General features: G+C 50.3%; 1 protein-coding gene across 1 annotated transcript in view; it reads right to left on the bottom strand.

The window, feature by feature from the left end:
* Positions 1-20,139, bottom strand: part of ZBTB40 (zinc finger and BTB domain containing 40) — a 39,901-nt gene that overhangs the window by 5,645 nt on the left and 14,117 nt on the right. The window contains exons 6-17 of the mRNA XM_086715985.1: positions 17,918-18,110; positions 15,366-15,502; positions 14,754-14,955; positions 14,266-14,399; positions 12,474-12,642; positions 11,695-12,165; positions 10,728-10,934; positions 6,735-6,899; positions 3,969-4,183; positions 2,639-2,801; positions 1,853-1,939; positions 206-423 (exon numbers count right to left, since the gene is read on the bottom strand). Coding sequence (XP_086572111.1) covers positions 206-423; positions 1,853-1,939; positions 2,639-2,801; positions 3,969-4,183; positions 6,735-6,899; positions 10,728-10,934; positions 11,695-12,165; positions 12,474-12,642; positions 14,266-14,399; positions 14,754-14,955; positions 15,366-15,502; positions 17,918-18,110 — 2,361 coding nt within the window. The remainder of the gene's footprint in view (positions 1-205; positions 424-1,852; positions 1,940-2,638; positions 2,802-3,968; positions 4,184-6,734; positions 6,900-10,727; positions 10,935-11,694; positions 12,166-12,473; positions 12,643-14,265; positions 14,400-14,753; positions 14,956-15,365; positions 15,503-17,917; positions 18,111-20,139) is intronic.

Genomic DNA, 20,139 nt, shown 5'->3' with positions numbered 1-20,139 from the left:
GACTAGAATTTTCTGTTTTGTTTGGTTAAGAGGTCCAGAGAGACTCTTCTACAAGGCCCTCTTGGTCGTGAATATAATTACTCATGGGACCCTCTGGGAGCCCGAGAGAAAGGCCAGGTGGCGTGACAGAGCTGCCTCTAGAGAAGCCTTAGGAACCCCGTGTTAGCACCCTCGTATCCGAAGGCCCCAGCATCACCTGCCCCACCTGTGAGGCTGCTGCTTGAGTCTCAGAGCCCGTCACCTTTGGGTGTTCAGATTCCAAGTGGCCATCAAGCTGGGCCTGCGAGGTGAAGAGCTCCCCGCAGAGCTCACAGGGGAAGGTGCTCTCTGACTGCTTGAAGTGCTCCGTGGTGACGTGGTGTTGCAGTGCTCCCGGGAAGCGGAAAGTAGCCGCACAGTACAAGCACCTGAACGGCTGCGACCCTGGAAGAGGGGGACACAAAGGACGGGCTGGGGGTGGAACGACCGAGAGAAGGAAGAGCAGGGACAGGGGAGAGGCCGCGCGGCCGGGATCAAGGTGCAGATGCAGATGTAGGTTCTGAGGGGCCTGAAGCTTGTAGCTTTGGGGATCCTCTTTAGGAAAAGCAACGCAACATGAAAGATACAGGAATGGGCTCCACGCAGGTGAGAGGCTCTGCAGCACAGCACCAGCACCAGATTCAGGCTCCAAGTGCCTCTGCTGAAGCCCATTCTTCACTTAACTGCAGGTAAGGGTGCTGCTGATACTACACTTCATCAGGTCCCAGAGGCACATTTTAACATCCCTGACGCGGAGCCAACGGCATCTCATGACTGCTGCGGGCCAGGCGGCGGGCGACGTACAATTACCAACGGCTGCACGGGGACGGACATCTAAGGTGGCGGCACCAAGCCCTGCGGAGTGTGCGTCCAGGGCTTCGAAGGAAACCCCCGAGACGGGAGCAGCGCACGTTGCTAGCTCACAGGAACCAAATGGCTGAGGAGGGACGCGGTAAGCGGTGGATGCTCAGCTACCTCCCCAGAGCAGGACAAAGGGGGCTAGTTTTCCCTAACGCTCAGGGGACCAACACCCGACGGCCTGCGTGTGCCCGTCCCCAGTGCTGCTGATGCGGAGCAGACATCACGCACGATGACACACGCCCTGGCGGTCAAACTGAGAGCTACTCTGAGAAGCGGCTGCTCACCGTGATTTCTGTCTACCTTCCTCCCGACGTGCACACACAGGAGTGGGTACAGCCTACGTCACATTAAGTCCCAAACGGCACTGAGAATGGCCTGCAAATTCTAAGTGACAACTAAGTATGGTTTAATTGGCAGCAGTGTTTCTTTCTTAATGGCTCATTAAAAACTAGCATTTCAGGGGCGCCTGGGTGGCGCAGTCAGTTAAGCGTCCGACTTCAGCCAGGTCACGATCTCGCGGTCCGTGAGTTCGAGCCCCGCGTCAGGCTCTGGGCTGATGGCTCGGAGACTGGAGCCTGTTTCTGATTCTGTGTCTCCCTCTATCTCTGCCCCTCCCCCGTTCATGCTCTGTCTCTCTCTGTTCCAAAAATAAATAAACGTTGAAAAAAAAAAAATTAAAAAAAAAAAAAACTAGCATTTCAGGTTTCATGAGACACAGCCCTGACTACGATAATCACAGTGGCGCTTGAGGGATGCTCACTGGGGTCGCGCCTCCCGTGTTCTCTGGGTACGAACACATTCAGTTTGCAGTTACGCCGTGAGGAAGGAGGCACTACGATTGTCCCCGTTTAATAGATGAGGAAACTGAGGCACACATTAAGGGTCCTGGACCGCACACTGCACAGCCGTGGACGGTGGAGAAGAGCATCCCCGGGGCGGCGGGGCCCAGGAACATCGTGGAAGGGGCACTGACCTGAATGCTGGCACTTGATATGAACCTGCAGCAAGGCCGGTGTGGGGAAGAGCTCCTTACACTGGTCACACTCGTGGAACTTCGTATCTGCGGGGCACACAAGGAAAGAGGTGCTGGGAACGAACAAGAAGACGGCCCTCTCGGGCTGGAGAGGCACAGGGCTGGGGGTGGCGGTGACGGCGAACACTTAGCCAGCATCTCCCCGGGGCTGGGAACCTCGTGCCTACGACCTGTTAGTGCGGTCTAGTGTAAAGAGCACCAGATCAGAACGGGCCGCCCGAGGAAAGTAGGGCTGCCGTGAGAGGGGAAGGAGAAGGCACCCACCAGAGCTCAGTGTGCACCTCGCACAAAGGAGATGCTTCAAGCCCGCAGTGATTACCCCGCAGGCTGACCTGCGAGGTAGGTATTAAGAACTTTCTGAAGAGAAGGAATCTGGCTCAGAAGAGAGCGGTCACCGGCCGAGGTCATGCAGCCGATCAGTGCCGGAGTCAGGAGTCCACCCAAGCCCGTCTGCCGCTTCCCGGGTACCATCATGAACCACTGTCGCTCAGGGGCCCGTAGGAGCTTATGGTGCTCCAGGCCTCTGGGTCTGAGAACCACAGCCACTCAAGCTGCTGCTTACCGTTACCGACGGGCCAGTGCGGTGGTGTGCTGGGACAGAACGAAGGCAGTTGCCACACCACACCACAGCCCCGGAAGTTGGGGTTGTGGACAGAGCTCAGGATGCTGTCATCTAGCCACTCCACCCGTCAGCTCCCACCCCATCTACAGGCACCCGAACTTCACCTGCATGCTCTGCTTTGATGTGCTTCTTGTGTTCAACGGTGTTGGAAAAGGTCTTGTCACAGGAGCCGCACTGGAGCGATGAAAATTTGGAAGATCGGTGATTCTGAGCGGCAAACACATCAGGGTGGTGGGTCCGGTTGTGGTACCACAAACCAGACAATTGCTGCAAGGAATACGGCACATGTTAAGTCTTGGAACGTTCCAACAAGCTGGAGAGTTCACCAGGCCCTCGTGAGACAAATGAGCTTATGGGTCTAGACCCACACTCTTACCTGTCACACTGAGAGCCCACGTGAGAGGAAAGGCTGGGGAACAAGGCACCTGTGTATTTGCCAAGAGGCTACTATGGGGCAGGGCTCAGCCTGGCCCTTCAGAAACTTTTCACCCCTCACAACAAACCTATGAGAGAGGGGCCAGACCTTTCTAGCGAGGTGGAAGCTGAGGCACAGAGGGGCTAAATGATTTGCCCAACATCATATGATTTAGTACAGAGCAGGGCCAGGATTCAAACCCTGGCCTTCCACCTGGAGTGTGTGGGCTGTATCCCACTGCCTCCCAGAGGCCCAGGGAAGCAGCAGAGACCCTCCTGGAGCAGAAGCATTTGTCGTCCCTGCTCCATAAGCAACTGCTACTCCTTTCTGGGCTCCAGAACAGCCCCGAGACACTGTGCCTACAGTTCCGCTTCCCTAGAGGCCAAGCCCAGGCCTTACTCAGCTCTGTAACCCTGACGTCACAGCACCAGCTCGGCACAAAGTTAGCGCTCCATTTCTGTTGAGCTGAAATTAGCTGCTGTGCTTCTCTCCGTATACCCAAATCTTACAGTTGTCACAAGAACCACTGTTTTCTCTGTAGTTTTAGAGTTGAGTTTCTCGTATGTGGTTTCTTTTTAGTTCCATATGGGGTTTCCCTTCAATCACATACCAAATTCGAACGTGAAAAAGCAGACCCCCTTCCCTGGGAGTTACACAACCACCACCACCCAGTAATTGTGCTAGATAAGGGAGTTCCAGGCAGTGTTACGCAGCCATCGTCACGCTCACATCCCTTAACACACAGGGTCAATGGGTTCCACAGAGTGTGAATGTCCGCAGGGAAAAGCAGCATTCAGTTCGTGACAAGGCTGAGACCTGAAAGGAGAGGTGTAGGAATTCTCGGCAATTAAAGCTCCCAACAGCATTACTCTGACCAGATCACCCTAGAGAGTCTGAGTAATTACAAGCTGCATCCTTCACGGGAAGCGGCCACATCAGCGTCTCCAGGGCTCCCAGCAGATCGAGGGGAGGGCAGCCTGGGGACAGGGGGAGGCGCTCCTGGCAGAGCCTGAGGTCACCTGGTAGGCCTTGTTGCAGATCCCGCAGCTGAAGGGCTTCCCCCCGACGTGGGTCACCATGTGCCGCTCCAGCATGGAAGGGGCGCTGAAGATCTTCCCGCACGTGGGGCAGGGGTGGTACTCCTTGGAGTGGACCTCGTGGATGTGCTTGCGATGGTCCTGCAGGGTGGGGAAGCTCATCCGGCATTTCTTGCAGTCGTAGGGATCTTCTATGTCTGGTGCCACAGGCCATCGTGAGAAGAGACGGAGGGGAAAAGATAGGACAGGCAGCAGTCAGTGAGACGCGGGCCGTGTGCAGCTCCAGGTGCCAGACTCCGTTCAGACGTCAGGCACGGCCGCAGACTCTGAGGACCAGCTGCGAGTGCGGTGGTCACCTGACTGCCCCCTACCTTCGTCCCGGGAGGAGGGACTCCCCCGGGCCTCTGTACTAACCACCTCTGCGGCATCAAGCGGTTCATCCCGATTCCTCACGTTACACCCTACAAGTTAAATTCCGCGTAAGTACTTTGCACGGAGTAGTGCCCTTGCTCTTTCCCTGCTCGCGGTGGGCATTTCTGAGTTTTCTCGTTTTCTACAGAGATTTCCAGCAAACTCGCCGGAGCATGCTATCTCCTTAATTGTCAGCACATGACTGACAGGAAGAAGGCTTCCTCGCTCCTCGCCTTAGACTCAAGAAAAGAAACATTTTCAATGTTTAATGAGTGCCATGCAACAGGCATGTTTTAAGTGCCTTACACATATTAACTCCCTTTATCCTTCCAATAATCCTACGAGTGGGATCTATTATCATCCTGTTTTAGAGATTAGGAAAAGCAAGGCTTACAGACTGCCCGCGCAGTGACACAAGTGGGAATGGCTGAACTGGGTGACAGTCCCAGCTCTCATTCCCGTGGCCCTGCTCCGAGCCACCTGCTTAACTGGACATGCCAACCCTGCAGTGAGGCCTCACAAACAAGAACCAGCACCGATGCAGGAAACGTGTGCTGTCCCTTTGGCAGGAAACTTCAGTTTATTTTTTCTGAAAGCAACAGAAAGCAGAATGTTTTAATCCTTTCCCCACAAGCCAATCCTACACGTGCACCAAGTCAGATTAATTCAAGAATCTGGACGCGCAGCAGCACTCGGTGTCATCAACTAGTTTCCCTGTGGACACGAGCTCTTGAAATCTCAGTTTACGCTGCCGTCAGGGCGCTCTGAAGCGGTTCTCCGCAAGCCACGATGCGGGCCTGTGACACAGGTCAGGAACAGTTCAGGAGAGGGGCCTGGATGCTGGCCTGCCACCGGGGACGCTTCCTAACACCCACAAGTCTTTGGGGTCCTCTGCGTCCTGACGATTGACCGGTCCCGCCCTCACCCCTCTCCCCGGTAATGCTACCAGGAAAAGGAGACCAGAGGAGCATGGCATTCAAAAAGGCTGAAAGGACATAAAATGATGGCACTAGATCCAAGCCAGATCTCACTCATCTGGGAGCCTCACGAGCTGGACGTTGGGACCCAGGAACACCTCGGGGGGAGGGGGCAGCCCTGTGTATACCTCCTGCATCGTCCACAGTGTCCAGCCCCGGGCTGGGCACAGAGGAGCCCCAACAATGTCCTTTGCCAGCTGGCAGATAACAGATTTGCATGGGTCGACATTAAGTACATGTTTGTGAGGCCCTGTGTTTGCCAACAGCTAGAAACTGGTGTGTGGGAAACAGAGGCGGGGAGGGGAGAGGAGAGGGGAGAAGGGAAACAGAGGTGGGGAGGGGAGGGGAGAAGGGAGAAGGGTATGCAGGGTGCATGACGTGCTAAAGAGACCGGCTTTGACGGTGACAAATGGCATCTGGGAGGGCTGCTTTCATCCAGTAATAACATCTGGCATTTAGTGAGCATTTCTGTGTCACGCTTTACACGGGATACCTCACTAACTCTCACAGCGATCCAAGGTGGCGGCATCACTTTCTCTCATGTACAGAAGGGGTACGGGAGGCTTAGAAAGGTAAAGAAATCTGCTTAAGGTCTCAAGGAAGAAAACGGCAGGGTCAAGATTTAAGTCCAGGCCCGTGTGATTTCAGAGCCCAAGCTCCTCCTGACTCCCGGGGACACGGTGTTGATCACACGCCTGCTGCTGGAGAAGACGCAATGTGGCCAGCCACACACCACACTGGCCATCTCCCGAGGCCGGAATGAGGACGGAGTTTTCTTTACCTTCCTATGTGTGTGTCGAACAGTAGCACATCTTTGTGTCAGTGCCAGTAGAAGGGGACAAAAATGGGGGCAGAGCCCACTGACCAAGTGGCCAGGGGAGCCCTGGAGAGAGAACGCGGGGCAGAAGGCTTTCAGGGCGGCGTGAGCAGGGACCACGTACAACGGTGTGCGTGAGCTCAGACAGTGTCCGGCCGCTCCTATGGGGAAGGCGGGTAGGGCTATGAGATGAGTGGGGGCGGGAGGGGGCGTGGAAAGAGAAGCTCGGTGGACTAATGGGAATATTCTGGTGCTCTGCAGCCTGTTATCAAGGATCTCCTTCGAGCATAATTTGCCTTTGTCAGCCAAGCAGTACCAGGTGGTCTAAAAAGGAAGACAAGGAAACAGCCTGGACGTTACACGATGACACGTTAAAATGGGATTTTTCTTGGAATAGGAACAAGGGACTCGGTTTGCAGGAGAATAGGGGAGGGGAAGACAGCAAACGGGGCTGGCTCTGGTGGAGTGTCACTTTCTGTCATGATTGCTACGAGCCCTCTCAGAGCCAGAGCCTGACATCCACTCCACAATCTCGGTACGTACTGTGAAAGGTGTGCAGGTGGATGGACAGGCCATTGGCTTGCCGGAAGCCCTTGCCACAGTCCCTGCAGACATATGGCTTGTCCCCGGTGTGGGTCCTCACGTGGCGGGACAGCTCAATGGACTGGGCGAACACAGCATCACAATACTGGCAGGCATACATTTTCCCTGGAAACATACACGAGTTTACCCATTAGAAACAGCACCAAACATTTACGGCATTCCTAAAACAAGCTCACGCTGCAAGGCACATGGTGGGGAATATGATCTGGGAGAGGACATTAAACCATAAGCAATTTGCAACACACCGGGTGAGAGGTCTGAGCCCCTCTATCAGACGGCGGCACACACACAGCTGATGGCACAGTGTGGTCTCTCTCCCCTGAGGAATGAGGACAGAGTTCTCATCACACAGACCACCCATCTGCTAACCAGGCCACCCCAAGTATGGAAGAGCTCATTCCACTCCCAGGAAACAGATACATCCTCATGCCCAGAAATTCTCATGCCCAGATACAACCTCATGCCCAGGGTCTGGATCCCTTGCCACAGCCACAGTGCAGAATTGCAACGTCACGTAAAGGTAACAGACGGAGACTCAGAGAATGGAAGCCTTCTCCCGCTGACTTGCTATAAAGTTATTATAAATCATTTGGCTTCTCTATTTCCTCACGCACATTATGAGAATACAATAACCAGACTGCCAAAGACTGTTAGAAAATACAGGTACAGAGCAAGGCTCAGATGCCGGCATCTGTAAGCCACTCGACCAGCTGTGCCTCCAATGTTCATTATGGGCCAACAGAGAAGTGGAGAAATCAGTGAGGCAAGGGTCCAGGTCCCCCAAACCCTAGGGCCTGCTTCAACGAGAGCAATCAATGCCATTTTCATTGTGCACATGTTGGGCTTTGAAATAAGATTCGTTAGGGAAAAAAGGGTTTCTTCAATCAAGAGTGGAATTATTAAGAAGCCCAGGACTCAGCCCTTGGCCTTCCTTATTCACACTTTGTAGAGAACCTTATCTCAGAGCTCAGATGCCATCTGTACCCTGACGACGCCCACGTTTTTGTCTCTGGCTCCCAGCTTTCCCCAGAACTGCGGGCCTGCACATCCAACCGCCTATCACCCTCCTTCTCCGCCTGGAGGTCTAACCGATACTGCAGACACAGCTCCCAATTCCCTGTCCCCAGCAACCCCAGCACCCCCCACCCCCACGCGCTCCAGGTTCCTCACTACAGTGAACGGCAGCACCATCTAGTACTCAGTTGCTCAAGCCAGAAACTCCAGGCCGCCCTAAACTCCCCCCTCACATCGGCACCCAGCCCAGCGTGGGTCCTGTACTTCTGTGTCAACAACGCATTCTCAAACATGAACGTTTTACAACCGCTCCTAGCACAGCTCCAGCTGAGCGCCTCATCACCTCCACACCAGATGACTGGCCCACCTCGCCTCCCTGGGCACACTCTTGCCCTATTACAGCTGACAGGCTGGAGTCGCCAGAATTAACTCCAAAACCCCTAAGTCACATCCTAGGGATCTTCTGCTCACAACTGTCCTATGGCTTCCTGCTGTAGAATCATGGCCCTCAAGGACGTCCGCGTCCTAGCCCCTGAAACTTGGGAATGTGTCCCCTCACATGACAAAGGGGGCTTTGCAGATATGATTAAGTTAAGGATCTTCAGATGACAGGATTATCCTGGATTATACCAGCAGGCCCAACATAATCACCAGGGTCCTTGGAAGAGGGAGCAAGGAGGGTCAGAGGAGGAGGCGGGATGAGGGACACAGAGGTTGCAGCGGGATGAGGGACACAGAGGTTGCAGCGCCACGGCCACGAGCTGGGGAAGGCAGACAACCTCTAGAAGCTGGGAAAACAAGGAACGAGTTCTGCCCCGAGCCTCCAGAAGGAACACACCTGCCAAATTTTGACTCTACGCTCATTAAAACTTCTTTTGGCCCCCTTACCTCTAAAATGGCAAGATAATACGTTTGCATTGTTTTAAGCTACTGTGTGTGGTAATTTGTTACAGCAGCAATAGAAACTAGCACTTTCTGCATAACAACCAGTCCCGACCTTGACTTACAAGACCCTTACAGGCACCTGGGTGGCTCAGTTGGTTAAGCGTCCGACCCTTGGTTTTAGCTCAGGTCGTGATCTTGCGGTTCGTGAGTTCGAGCCCCACATCAGGCTCTATGTTGACAGTGCAGAGCCTGCCCGGGGGGGGGGGGGGGGGTGTCTCCATTTTCCCTCTCTCTTGCCCCTCCCCTACTCGTGTGTGTGCGCACACACGTGCTCACTCTCTCTCTCTCTCTCTCTCTCAGAATAGACAAATAAACTTAAAAAAAACAACAACTTAGAAAACAAAACAAAACAAGACCCTTACGAGACCTGGCCTCTGGCAACCTCTCCAGCCTTACCTCTCACCCTCTTGTCTCGTTTACGCTGCTTTGGCCCCTTCTAGTTTCCTGTGGTCTCTCAAACAGGCAAAGCTCATCCCCACTTGGAGAGGGGGTTCTGCGCCTGTGAGGCTTTTCTAGATCTGCCACCGGTTCCGGCTCTCACTTCACTCGGGTTTCCACAAAAACCTCATTTCATCGAGGCCTTCTCTGACGACACAGAGGGCGCCCCACCCCAGCCCTGCCGCCCTCCTGCCGCTCACCCTGCTTTACTTCTCGTCAGGGCAAGTACTACTATCTGACTGTATATTACACTTTTGTTCATGGTCTCTCTTACCCAGTGGGATGTAAACTCCACGAGAGCAGGCTGTGTATAGTGACTCTGCCCCTGCTACCCGGAATCGTGCTCAGGAAAGTCATTCAGTCAGTAAGTGTTTACTGAGTGTCTATCTACTCTTGCTAAGTACTATTCTAAGTTCCAATAATACGCAGTGGTGGGGGGAAAGACTAACAGCCCTACCCTCAGGGAGCTGGCATTCTGACAGGAGGAGACTCACTAGAAACACAGTAAATTAATGAAGCAGATAAGACAGCCGGTGACAAGTACTGTGGAGACAAGCTACGCAGGGGAACGGGGGCTGGGGCTGAGATTTCACACGGGGCGGTCAGGAAAGGACTCACGGGAAGAAGTGTGAATAAAGAGCCCAAGGAGGTGGGGAGGGATGAAAAGCATTCCAAGCAGCGGGAAGGACAAGAATGCGGGGCCCACAGCAGGTACAGCGGAGAGAACCACAAGGTGTGGGCAGGGGAGAGGTCCCAGGGGACCTGGTCACACGGAGCCTGGCAGGCTATCGTAAGGCCTTCAGATTTTCCACCAAGCGAGGCGAACAGGCTTCGCACACAGGTTTTGAGCAGAGAAGGGGGAGGATATGGTTTAGTTTTGAAAGGATCCCTGGGGCCTGTGGACCGAGAACACAGTCCAGGGAGAAGGGGAGAGCCAGGACACCAGTTGGGTGGCTATTCCTGCAGTCCGGGTGAGAGGACGGTGGGACCGTCACTTCCACAGAAATGTGCCGAACGATGCAGAGAATCTCCCGAGAAGCCTTCTCTGACAACACACCTCCCCTCTGACTGGACTAGAAACCCCTCCCTCATTCCTCCATCTCCCTGGTAGTGTTACTCCCTGTTCCAACGGCACCTGTCTCTTTCCCAGACACACCCTAGACCGTCAGCTCTGTGAGCACAGGGCGTCCAGCTTCATCACTCAGCCCCTGCCGCTGCGAGCGCCACAGCAGGTGCTAAACCAAGGTTTTTCTGAAGCTTGAATTCCACCTCGAAGCCCAAGGAACCCCTGGCTTTATGTAGATTCCAACTATGAAGTCACCAGCCCAGGTGAGCCAGCCTCTCTTCACAAACTCTCACCGGAGCATTTTGCACACCTGTGCACCTATGTACTCCTGGTCATCCGTGTGCCCACAGGCTGCACGGTCGCTGTTTGTAAGCTACCTGAGATCTTTATCATGCCTAGATCCACGGGTTTTTAGGCAATTCATACAGTTAAAGTTGGCGGGGAAAATGAAGAAATTCTCCACGCCTTGCCTTCCGAGTGCTTCTTCTTGGTGTGGTAGGCCAGGGCAGAGGCCTGGGTAAAGGTCATGAGGCAGTGCTTGCACATGAACGGGCGGTCCCCAGTGTGAAGGCGAAGGTGGTTCTTCAGGGTAGAATTGGCCGCAAACTTTGCTCCACACTCTTCACAGGAGAAAGGCTTCTCATCAAAGTGCTCTGTCAGTTTGTGGTACTGCATGCCTAGGGACCAGAGGGACACCAGTAAGCAACGTGATGAAGCCAGCAGGAGGACACGAGAGCACTGTCTGAGACCGGGCCCCAAGAGGAAACCCAGCATGAACCACAGGACAGCAGGCCACGCTCCCTCCAACCTCACACAGCCATGCTGCTCACCCACCCACCGCCCAGCACTCCAGAGGTCACCTCGGTCCCACCCGTTTGGTTCAGGCACGAAGTGTTCTGGGTTTATCTTTCCCATCCCCTCTTTCTCTTAAATAGGACCTGCCACAGAGGAACAAAAACTCACTTTACGTTTCATTAGGTTTCCCTGACATCTGGGATAAGGGTAAACAATTTTGGCTATACACCCCACGGTTTCTGTGACTTACTTATTATTGAGAAACAAGTAACAGCATGGAAACCTAGGAGTCGAGTGTTAAGTAGCTGGCTGTTATTCTGAATAATAATGGCCACAGTTCACGAAGTCCTAACTCTGTCGTAGGCACTGCACATCAGGTGTGTAACCGTATTATCTTAAATCTTGACAACAATTCAAAAAAACGGGTGCTATCAGGGCGCCTACTTAACAGGTGGGGAAGTTAAGAGAGCTGACGCCAAAGCTCATGCTCTTCTCAAAACATGACCCCGCGTCTGTAGGAACCCGCTCCGTTCCCCAGGCCAGTCCACGGCCCTCACTGCATACGAGACACAAGGCCTGGAATCCACACCGTGATGTCCAGAATTATCACCCTCTTAAGTTACCTCGCCCGCCTCAAAGTACCTGAGGCGTGGGCAAATTCTCTCCCACAAAGGTCACATGTCACTGGAAGCCTCTTCTTCTTCTTCTTCGGGGCATCGGGCTCTCCTCCTCCACCGTGGGCCTCCAGCTGATGTTTTTCCAGCTCCTTCTTAGACTCCTTGGTCTCACTGCACTCCTTACACTGCACCTGTTTGCTCTTGGCCACCCGGCAGCGCTTCATGTGCACCTTCAGACGGCAGTAGAAATGGAAGCTTTTGTCACAGGCCTTACAGACGAAGCTCTTCTTGGCAGGGTCTGGGGAGGCAGACGTGTTTTTCGCTTGTGGCTCTGGCAAGGAGCCGGTCTCTCCTTGACTGCTCTGCTTCCCAGACCGGCAGCCTTCCTCCGCTGGCTCGGGTACCTTCTCATCTGTTCTGTCGTTGGCTGCGTGGGGAAATTTACTGCTCACTTTCCACCTTTCCTTCTCTCCACCTTCCTGAGTTTCAAGGAAGCCTGCATGTAAGAGAAATCACATGGCTCTGGAAATTCTCCTGTGTTTCTACTTTGCTTCCCAACTTTTCTTCTTAGGATACACTGGAGACCCTCCTCAGACTCTCAAGTGATACCCTTGTCATCCTGACTCGCCGACACACGTAAAGAGCATCGCTTCACACGTAGCCTAGGACTCCTCCAGGTACCGAGAGCATACAGAAGGAGTAAGGCAGCAATGGATGAACTCTTGTGCAAACTACTGCCTCTTCTCTCTAATAGGGGAACCACCCGCGGGCCTGACAGGACCCCCACCCCACTCTGTTCCTTACCAGTGTATGCCAACTCATGCATGACAGGCTGCAGGCCTGGGAAAGATCTGTGGACACTGCACAGGAGGGAACATATTTCAACGGCCGCGACAGATTTTTCCGTGGCTCTGCTCAGCACTGCTTTCAGGGAAGCTTCAGGGCTGGCTGTCTCAGGGGAAATGCTCAGAATCTAAATGAATACCAGGAGACAAAGGTTTGTGGTTAGTATCAGCAGTTTTCTCCATGGTTTTCAACTTAAGGGAAAAAAGCTGATTTCAGGAAGGCACTGCTCTCTCTGTAACAAGTTTACATTTCTTGTGATAAATGTGGAGAACCCTCTTTTCCCCAAGAACAGGGAAATTGGCAAAATTAAAAAAAAAAAAAAAGAGACAGATGTCAAGACAAATGTGCAAATACAAAGAAGGCACAAGCAAGGAAGCATTAAGCATTTTCTATGAGAAATATCTTCTCAGAAACCAGGAGTCTCCAAAAGAACTTTTCTAGATCTTAATATTAAAAGCTTGGAAAGCTATAGGATTTGGTAGCTGGTGGTTCTGTCTTGAAGATCAAGATCATTTTTCATAATATATAATTGTCTCAACGTCTGGAAGTGATTCTGCATGATCAGTGGCCTCACATTTTTAGACACTTAGATGTACCCTTTTAAACATTTTCTTTCATGAAAAAACTCAGCTTTTTAAAGAAGGTTCAAATAGGGGCTTTAAAGAGGCCAAGAATATGATTTCAAAGCCATCCTCTTTCAGAATGTTACAGCTATCAGCAGAAAGAGTCAGTACACTGAGAAAATAAAGCTAAAACCATCCACAGATGGCCAAATGGAATTTTCATTCGGGAAGACATTTTATTTCTGCTCTTTTCAAGCCTATCTAAATAAACCTGATGTCCCTGGAGGCAGGCCTGAGACTCATTAGCGAGGCTCAAACTCATCAACTGCAGGAGCCCCATTCCTGAAGCACGAGGCGAGTTGGAGAGAGCCTAGTGGTACGTCTTTCCTCTGAAGCCCCGAAGAAATACGCACCACCTTCGTCACATCTGAGAGTCAGGCCAAGGTGGGGCTGTCACCTGTGTGGACAGAGCTAGAAACCAGCCCTTCGGCACACCATCCACGCCTACTTGGATTAAAAAGCACTACAGGTGAACCTGTAGTTGAATTTCAGTCCCTTTAGAATTCTTCCCCCCCTGGAGAAGCACACGATCCTGGGCTGGACAGCCATGAATCCCCCCCAGCCCCACCTGGTTTTTCTGGGATGCGGGCCACACCGAGAAGCCTTACAGAAAATGAGCTGGCGCTATTTGCTACCCCATATGGGCAAAAGCTTTGTTCTATCTATGTTTATCTTGGCTCTTCCTAGACGCCAGAACAGAGTATGTAATAAGACCAATTTTACTCTCCTCCCTTTGAAAGCAGTTGCGTCTTAGAACGTGTTGGGGAATAGTCTCATGGTTCCCTTTGAGTTTACCTAAGTTTAGACAAATGAAATACAGCTAGGTTTGAGTCACATGAGCCTGGGTTCAAATCCTGGCTTCAACTCTGACCAGCCAGAGCATCCCAGACATGCTACGGAACCCTTTGGAGCCCGGGTTCCCTTATCTATAAAATGTGGATGACATCACCTGCCACACAGAGTTGGGAGAATAAAAAAACAAAGAGGTGCCGCGAAGGGTTGGCTCAGCAGGCAACAGGCACTCTGCGGAATTTGGTGTCTCTCTTAGGAACAAGAGCATCCCAGGCCTGGTAGAATTCTCTGGAAAAATGTTTGTCATTCCCCCCCCACCCCCAGCCCTCTCGCACCTCCTTCACAGCCTCTGCCAGCTGCTCCTCCTCTGCGGTAAAGCACTTGAGTCCAGTCCCTTGTTGGATGGCCTCTAGAATCAGTCTGCGATGCCTCAGCATGGCTTCTAAGGCCGCACTTTCTGGGTTGGTCGCTGAAAGAAAGGAGGATTAAAAACTCATGACTGGAACTATGAACACCATTTTTCCTTCACTCCTTCTCAGCTCCACTCTTCATAGTGAGAATACACTTCACTGATCTTCTTCCTGGGGCTGGGAGTGGGGAAAATGGCAAACATCACTGCAATTACAGTATAATTAATATCAGCTTAGATTTCTGCATATTTTCAAAGGTTCACAACCCCCCATGTCCTTGAACAAAATTTCCAGTCCTTACTTCCAATGGTGGGGATGTGGAGGATGACCATAGAGAGCTCTTTCTAGTTTCTGGCAAGGCTGACGATAATCTCTACCAGGGGCAAAGCTAGGACAGAGATCAGGTAGCCTACCTGCCCGGAAGAAAGCATCGGCACCAGGCTCCCTTCGTATTTCCTCCATGAGCAGGTTCAACGGGCAGGTCTTTGTCTCCTGAGCCACCAGCAGCAGTTGCCAAATGGCTGTTGCAGAGACAGTCTGCTTTTCTAGAACTGCTGACATCAGAGAACTGAAACCACCCGAGCCAGAGTCCTGTTTCACAAGCTTCTCCATGACCTTCAAAATGTGGCACAAAAATACAGTGAGGGACTTTCTAGCCACCAGACAAGTGGCAAAGCTGCAAGTCGGGGTCCTGGGTTACAGTGGACGTATTTCTGGGGAGGGGTTTTTCAACATTCTTCACCTCCCAACCTGAGAGACTTTTATACAAGACCAAGTTCTTCACACTTCCTTCTGAATGCCTTTCTTATTACTGCAGAAGTTACAACTTCCAACTTATCGCTGTGCCCTAGAAATTAAATCATCTTGTTTTCTTTCTCCTCTACTGACTCCTTAGCATTTCTCAATATGGCTGTGTGTATATTTATGTAATATAAATATATTTTTAAAGTATGCATATAAGTTCATCTTTTTTCCTTCTCTCATTTTACCCACCCTCCCTCCCTCCCCCCTTCTTTTTCTCTTACCTCTCTCTCTCCAGGGGCTAAACCCTTCATGTGTGGGATCATTTTTAGTAATGTCTGGTTGTCTGTGAAAATCTCCAAAAGGTTTTCGTGATACCGTCTCAACAGCTCAGTCCCATAATCATCAGGGCTTGCTTGGACTGCAGGGATATTAGCAAAACAATAATGTTTGTGACAATGAAACACCCCTACAGGTTTCTCCTACACAAGGTTAGGGGAGCTGACAGAGGAAGAGAGCTGAAATGCCAGCGCTCTGTCTCCTCTAGAAGGCAAATTTGGCTCCCAGCTTGGGGCCTCATACACATGTGTTCAGATCTCCTTTGGTCTACCCTTAAGCGCTTGGTGCTTCAGGGTCACAAAACCACTAATGCTTTAAAAGTCAGCGCTCAGTGGCAGAAGCTAGTGATTGCTCAACAGGGAGGTAATTAGAAGGCACACTTGTAAGAGAGATCCAGAGGTACAGATTTAAGGGGTGTTACTCCTCGAGCGTGAGGTTAAGGATCCATGCGGCAATCCAAAACACTAGCAGGCATGACTCAAGACTCTGGTAGTGAAGCTATACTTAAGTTTTGTGTATATGCCCTTTGAGCCAATCTGTAACTCTCTCTTAAACAGTTATATTTAATTTAAAAGAAAACTAAAAACCATCAGGCATTTCCTTTAGCTTTACAAATATTCTCCTCTTTGGCCCAGTAACTCCACTTCTGGGAATCATGCATTAAGAAGGGGGTGCCTGGCTGGCTCAGTCAGTAGAACACCAGACTCTCGATCTTGGGACTGTGAGTTCAAGCTACAGGTTGGGTGCAGAGATTACTTAAAAATAAAATCTTAAAAAAAAAAAAATTCAAAACACTTTTAAAAAGGGAGGTGGGGAGGCACCTCGGTGGCTCAGTGAGTTAAGCTTAGTGGGTTGACTCTTGGTTTCAGCTCAGGTCATGATCCTAGGGTCACGGGATCGAGCCCTGCATCAGGCTCTGTGCTGAAATGTGGAGCCTGCTTAAGATTCTCTCTCTCCCTCTGCCCTTCCCCCCATTCATGCACGTATGCACTTTCTTTCTCTAAAAAACAATAAAAAATAAAAATTAAAAAAAGAAATGCTCTGAAGGGAAAAAGTCTGTGTACAAAAGTATCTGTCACTATATAATTTGTGATGATGATGAACAGAACACTTAATATTTACTGTCTATGATGTGCTAATATCATAAATATCACTCATTTACTGAATGTCTATGATGTGCTAATAAACGTGCTAAGTATCGTACATATATTATCTCACAGTGGCCACAAAAATTAATGTAATGGGTACCATTCTTACCCCCATCTGAGAGAGGAGAAAATGAGGTTCAGAGAAGTTAAATCGTTGGCTCAGGGTCACACAGCTACAAAGTAAGTCAGGATAACAAACTCAGGTAGTCTTTTTTTTTTTTTTTTTTAAGTTTATTTATTTATTTTTAAAATTCATTTTGAGAGAAAGTGAGCATGGGCAGGGGAGAGGCAGACAGAGAATCCCGAGCAGGCTCTGTGCTGCCAGCGCAGAGCCCAACGTGGGACTCGATCCCACGAACCGTGCAATCATGACCTGAGCCAAAATCAAGAGTCAGAAGCTTAATCAACTGAGCCACCCAGGTGCCCCACGAACCCAGGTAGTCTTGATAGCCCTAACCATTACGCTACACGTAACCCTAACAGGGCATGAGTAATACATGATATATACACCCTTATGATGGAAAACTACATAGCCTTCAAAAAATAGGGTTACAGGGAGTTTTTCGAAAAGTGGGGGAGAATGCTTATGGTACACTGGAGGAAATGATAAAATTATAAAATATGATAGAATATCTCAACGTTGTAAAAATAATGTGACAAAATAGGTCAATGTCTTAACACTAAAATAATCAAGTGGTAGGGTCCGAGGTTGTTTTCTTCTTTATTTTTTAAATTGTTCAAGTCTATAAGTATTCATTATTTCTGTAAGCTAGAAAAAAGTTCTCTCATTTTCCAACTACCCTTTCTCTGAAAGCCCTGTCAGTTTCAAGTGCTCTGGGACAGGGGAGAACTGGCTAGACTTGGCCCATTATCCTAAGGGCTGGGACACGGACTCACTTCCCCCAGACAGAAGGTACATGAGGGGCTTAAGGTTAATCCGGGGGACTGCCAGAGCCAAACAGCACTCAAACGGGAGTGGGAAAATCAAGATCTGAGTCTTTGCTGCTTGTATTTATCAACACAGCTTGTCAAAACCATGCGCTCTGTGAGCCCGTCTGCTCCTCAGGCATTCACGGGTGCCATGTGAGGCAACCCTGGAAAAACCACACCTTAACAAACCCCGAACCACAGGAACATCATGAGGGAAACGTGATGGAGAAGAGCAATTCTCAGATTCCAGATCTTCACTCCAGAACTATGGAGGATCACTGATCTCTGACAGCTAGTTTCTGTTTCACGAGGGCATCTCTTACCATTATCTCATCTCCCCAGCATGGAGCCAAAAGGGTATTTAAGCTCTAATTTTCTGGGAGAGGTTCCAGTCCAGAGAGCCGACAATTAACTAATACCTGTGGTGCTTGGCGAAGTGGCTAATTTCTGCAAATTCTCCAGCAGAAGGCCCAAGTTTGGGGACGTCGGTTTCACAGCCTGAAGGAGTTTTACCAAACTCTCTGCAGTCAGAGTCTTGTCTTCAGACATTCTGTGCAGCAGCTTTTCTATGGTCTCCTTGGGGGTCCCGCCCTCGCAGCAATTCAGGATCACCTGCAGCGGCAAGCAATCAGGCAGACACTGGTTACTAGCGATTCACGGTGCATCTAACACACCGCTGGCGAGCCCAGCAAAACGGGAGGACGAGGCGCCTGTCCCCGGTCCTCCTCTGCCGTCTCTAGTGCCACTGTTCCCACAGTCTCTTCTTTGTGTTGTGTCAGTACAAATCCCGAGCATTCTCCAAACAAATAGCTCTGTGAGAATCCTTCCTTCTCAAACGCAGGTCTGTGTACATTCTTTGTCCCCCAATGGTTTGCATTTTGTGAGAAGATTCCTGCACGAGGCCTATATGGCAGAGCAGGTAGCTTACCTCTCACGTTCTTCAGATCTGATTTGTTCAGACACAGACACAGACACTGAGAAACAGACTGGAAATTAATGAGTACAGTTACAGTGGTTTTCAGCCTCTGTTCAGTACAGTTCATGACCATGGTAAGAGGCTGCAATTTCAGAGCAATCCTATTATTTTACTTCCTTTTACTTTATTTGCATAGCAATTTGAATGCCCAGATAAGTTACACGTTAGTCTGTGGCCTCCGAAATGATGGATTTAAAGTGCACTTCTGGATGGTTTTTCTCGTGGATTCTGCATTCTCGATCTCTCTTATCAGCTCTGCACATACATCAGCTCCAGTCGTCAGCCCCCACCTCTGCCCCCTTTTCTTCCTCGGTGTGCTAGAGGATTTACTGAGTCAAAAGGACACGGGGTTCCAGCAAAAGGTTGAAAGGTAAAACAGATGACTGTTATTTTACAGCTGTTTTCCTATTAAAATAGTCCTAACAGACTACGACTCACTATGTGGAACTAGGCTCTTCTGGAACTGATAGATAATGTGGAAGATTATTTCAACACATGTAATCTACAGATTCCCAGTAACCAAATTTTGAGCTTTCTTTTGGGAAAATGCTAGCTTTCAGGAGAAACAGTGGAGCAGGTCAGTCACAGTTGCATGCCAGAGGATGCCATTGTCAAATTAACTCCCATTTAAAAGTAAATGTAGTTATAAAACCAAGTTGGTTTCACGTATACGAAAGGAACACCTATATACATACGAAAGGCGTGCATACATTATAAATTAAGTGGTCATGTTCCTCGTCAGTACAGAACACAGTCATTCTCTTTGTTTAATGTCTAATATGTACTAGATATCTACTAAATGAATCATAATTTAAAGTGAAAGTGTCTCTATCTAAAACCCATACTGATTTCACTGCTATGTCTTAGTTCCTAAGTAATTCTCTGATACATAATGAGGCAGCCAGAAACTGTCAAGAGTGGGTACAGGCTTTAAAGCCAGACAGGCCTAGTAGGAACCCCAGTCGTAAAATTTATTGCCTGTGTGACCCTGGGTGAGTTATTTAATTCTTTGAACCTTATCTTCCTATCTGTGGAAGAAGAGAATAACAACAGCCCTTGCACAGTGGTTATGAGGAGTCTATAAAGTGAAGTCGCTATTTGTAGAGCCTGACATAACTTCTAGGACACATGTGATCTTTAAACGATAGTGGCTATTGGTATTATTACGAAGCACTATGCCCAGCGGTTAAGAGAACTGTGCTTTGCTTAGAGTTCCTGAGTTCCAGGACTGGCACCCAGCAGCTGTGTCTTGGGGTGAGCTGCCTAACCTTCTCAAGTGTCTGTTTCTTCACCTTTATTTTATTATCTTTTTAAATGTTTATTTATCTTTGAGAAAGCGCAAGTGGGGGAGGGGCAGGGAGAGGGAAATAGAGGATCGGAAGCAGGCTCTGTGTGACAGCAGCGAGCCCAATGCGGGTCTAGAACTCACGAACCGTGAGATCGTGACCTGAGCCGAAATCGGGTGCTCAACTGACTGAGCCACCCAGGTGGCTCCTGTTTCGTCATCTCTAACATTAGAGTAACATCCATGACGGCATGGAATTGCTGCGAGGGCAGACCTGAGGAATGTTTCAAAGGTCCTCAGCACACAGTAAGCAGTAAGTTAAAGACAACTGTAGGGTTACCCTCCTTGTGACTGTTTCCAATCCTGAAGTAAAGACATTT

Source organism: Puma concolor, chromosome C1, assembly GCF_028749965.1.
Source record: "Puma concolor isolate L17-30 chromosome C1, mPumCon1.1.hap2, whole genome shotgun sequence".
NCBI classification, from domain to species: Eukaryota; Metazoa; Chordata; class Mammalia; order Carnivora; family Felidae; genus Puma; species Puma concolor.
Note: the sequence above shows the minus strand (reverse complement) of the source record. Positions and strands in the feature narration are given on the sequence as shown.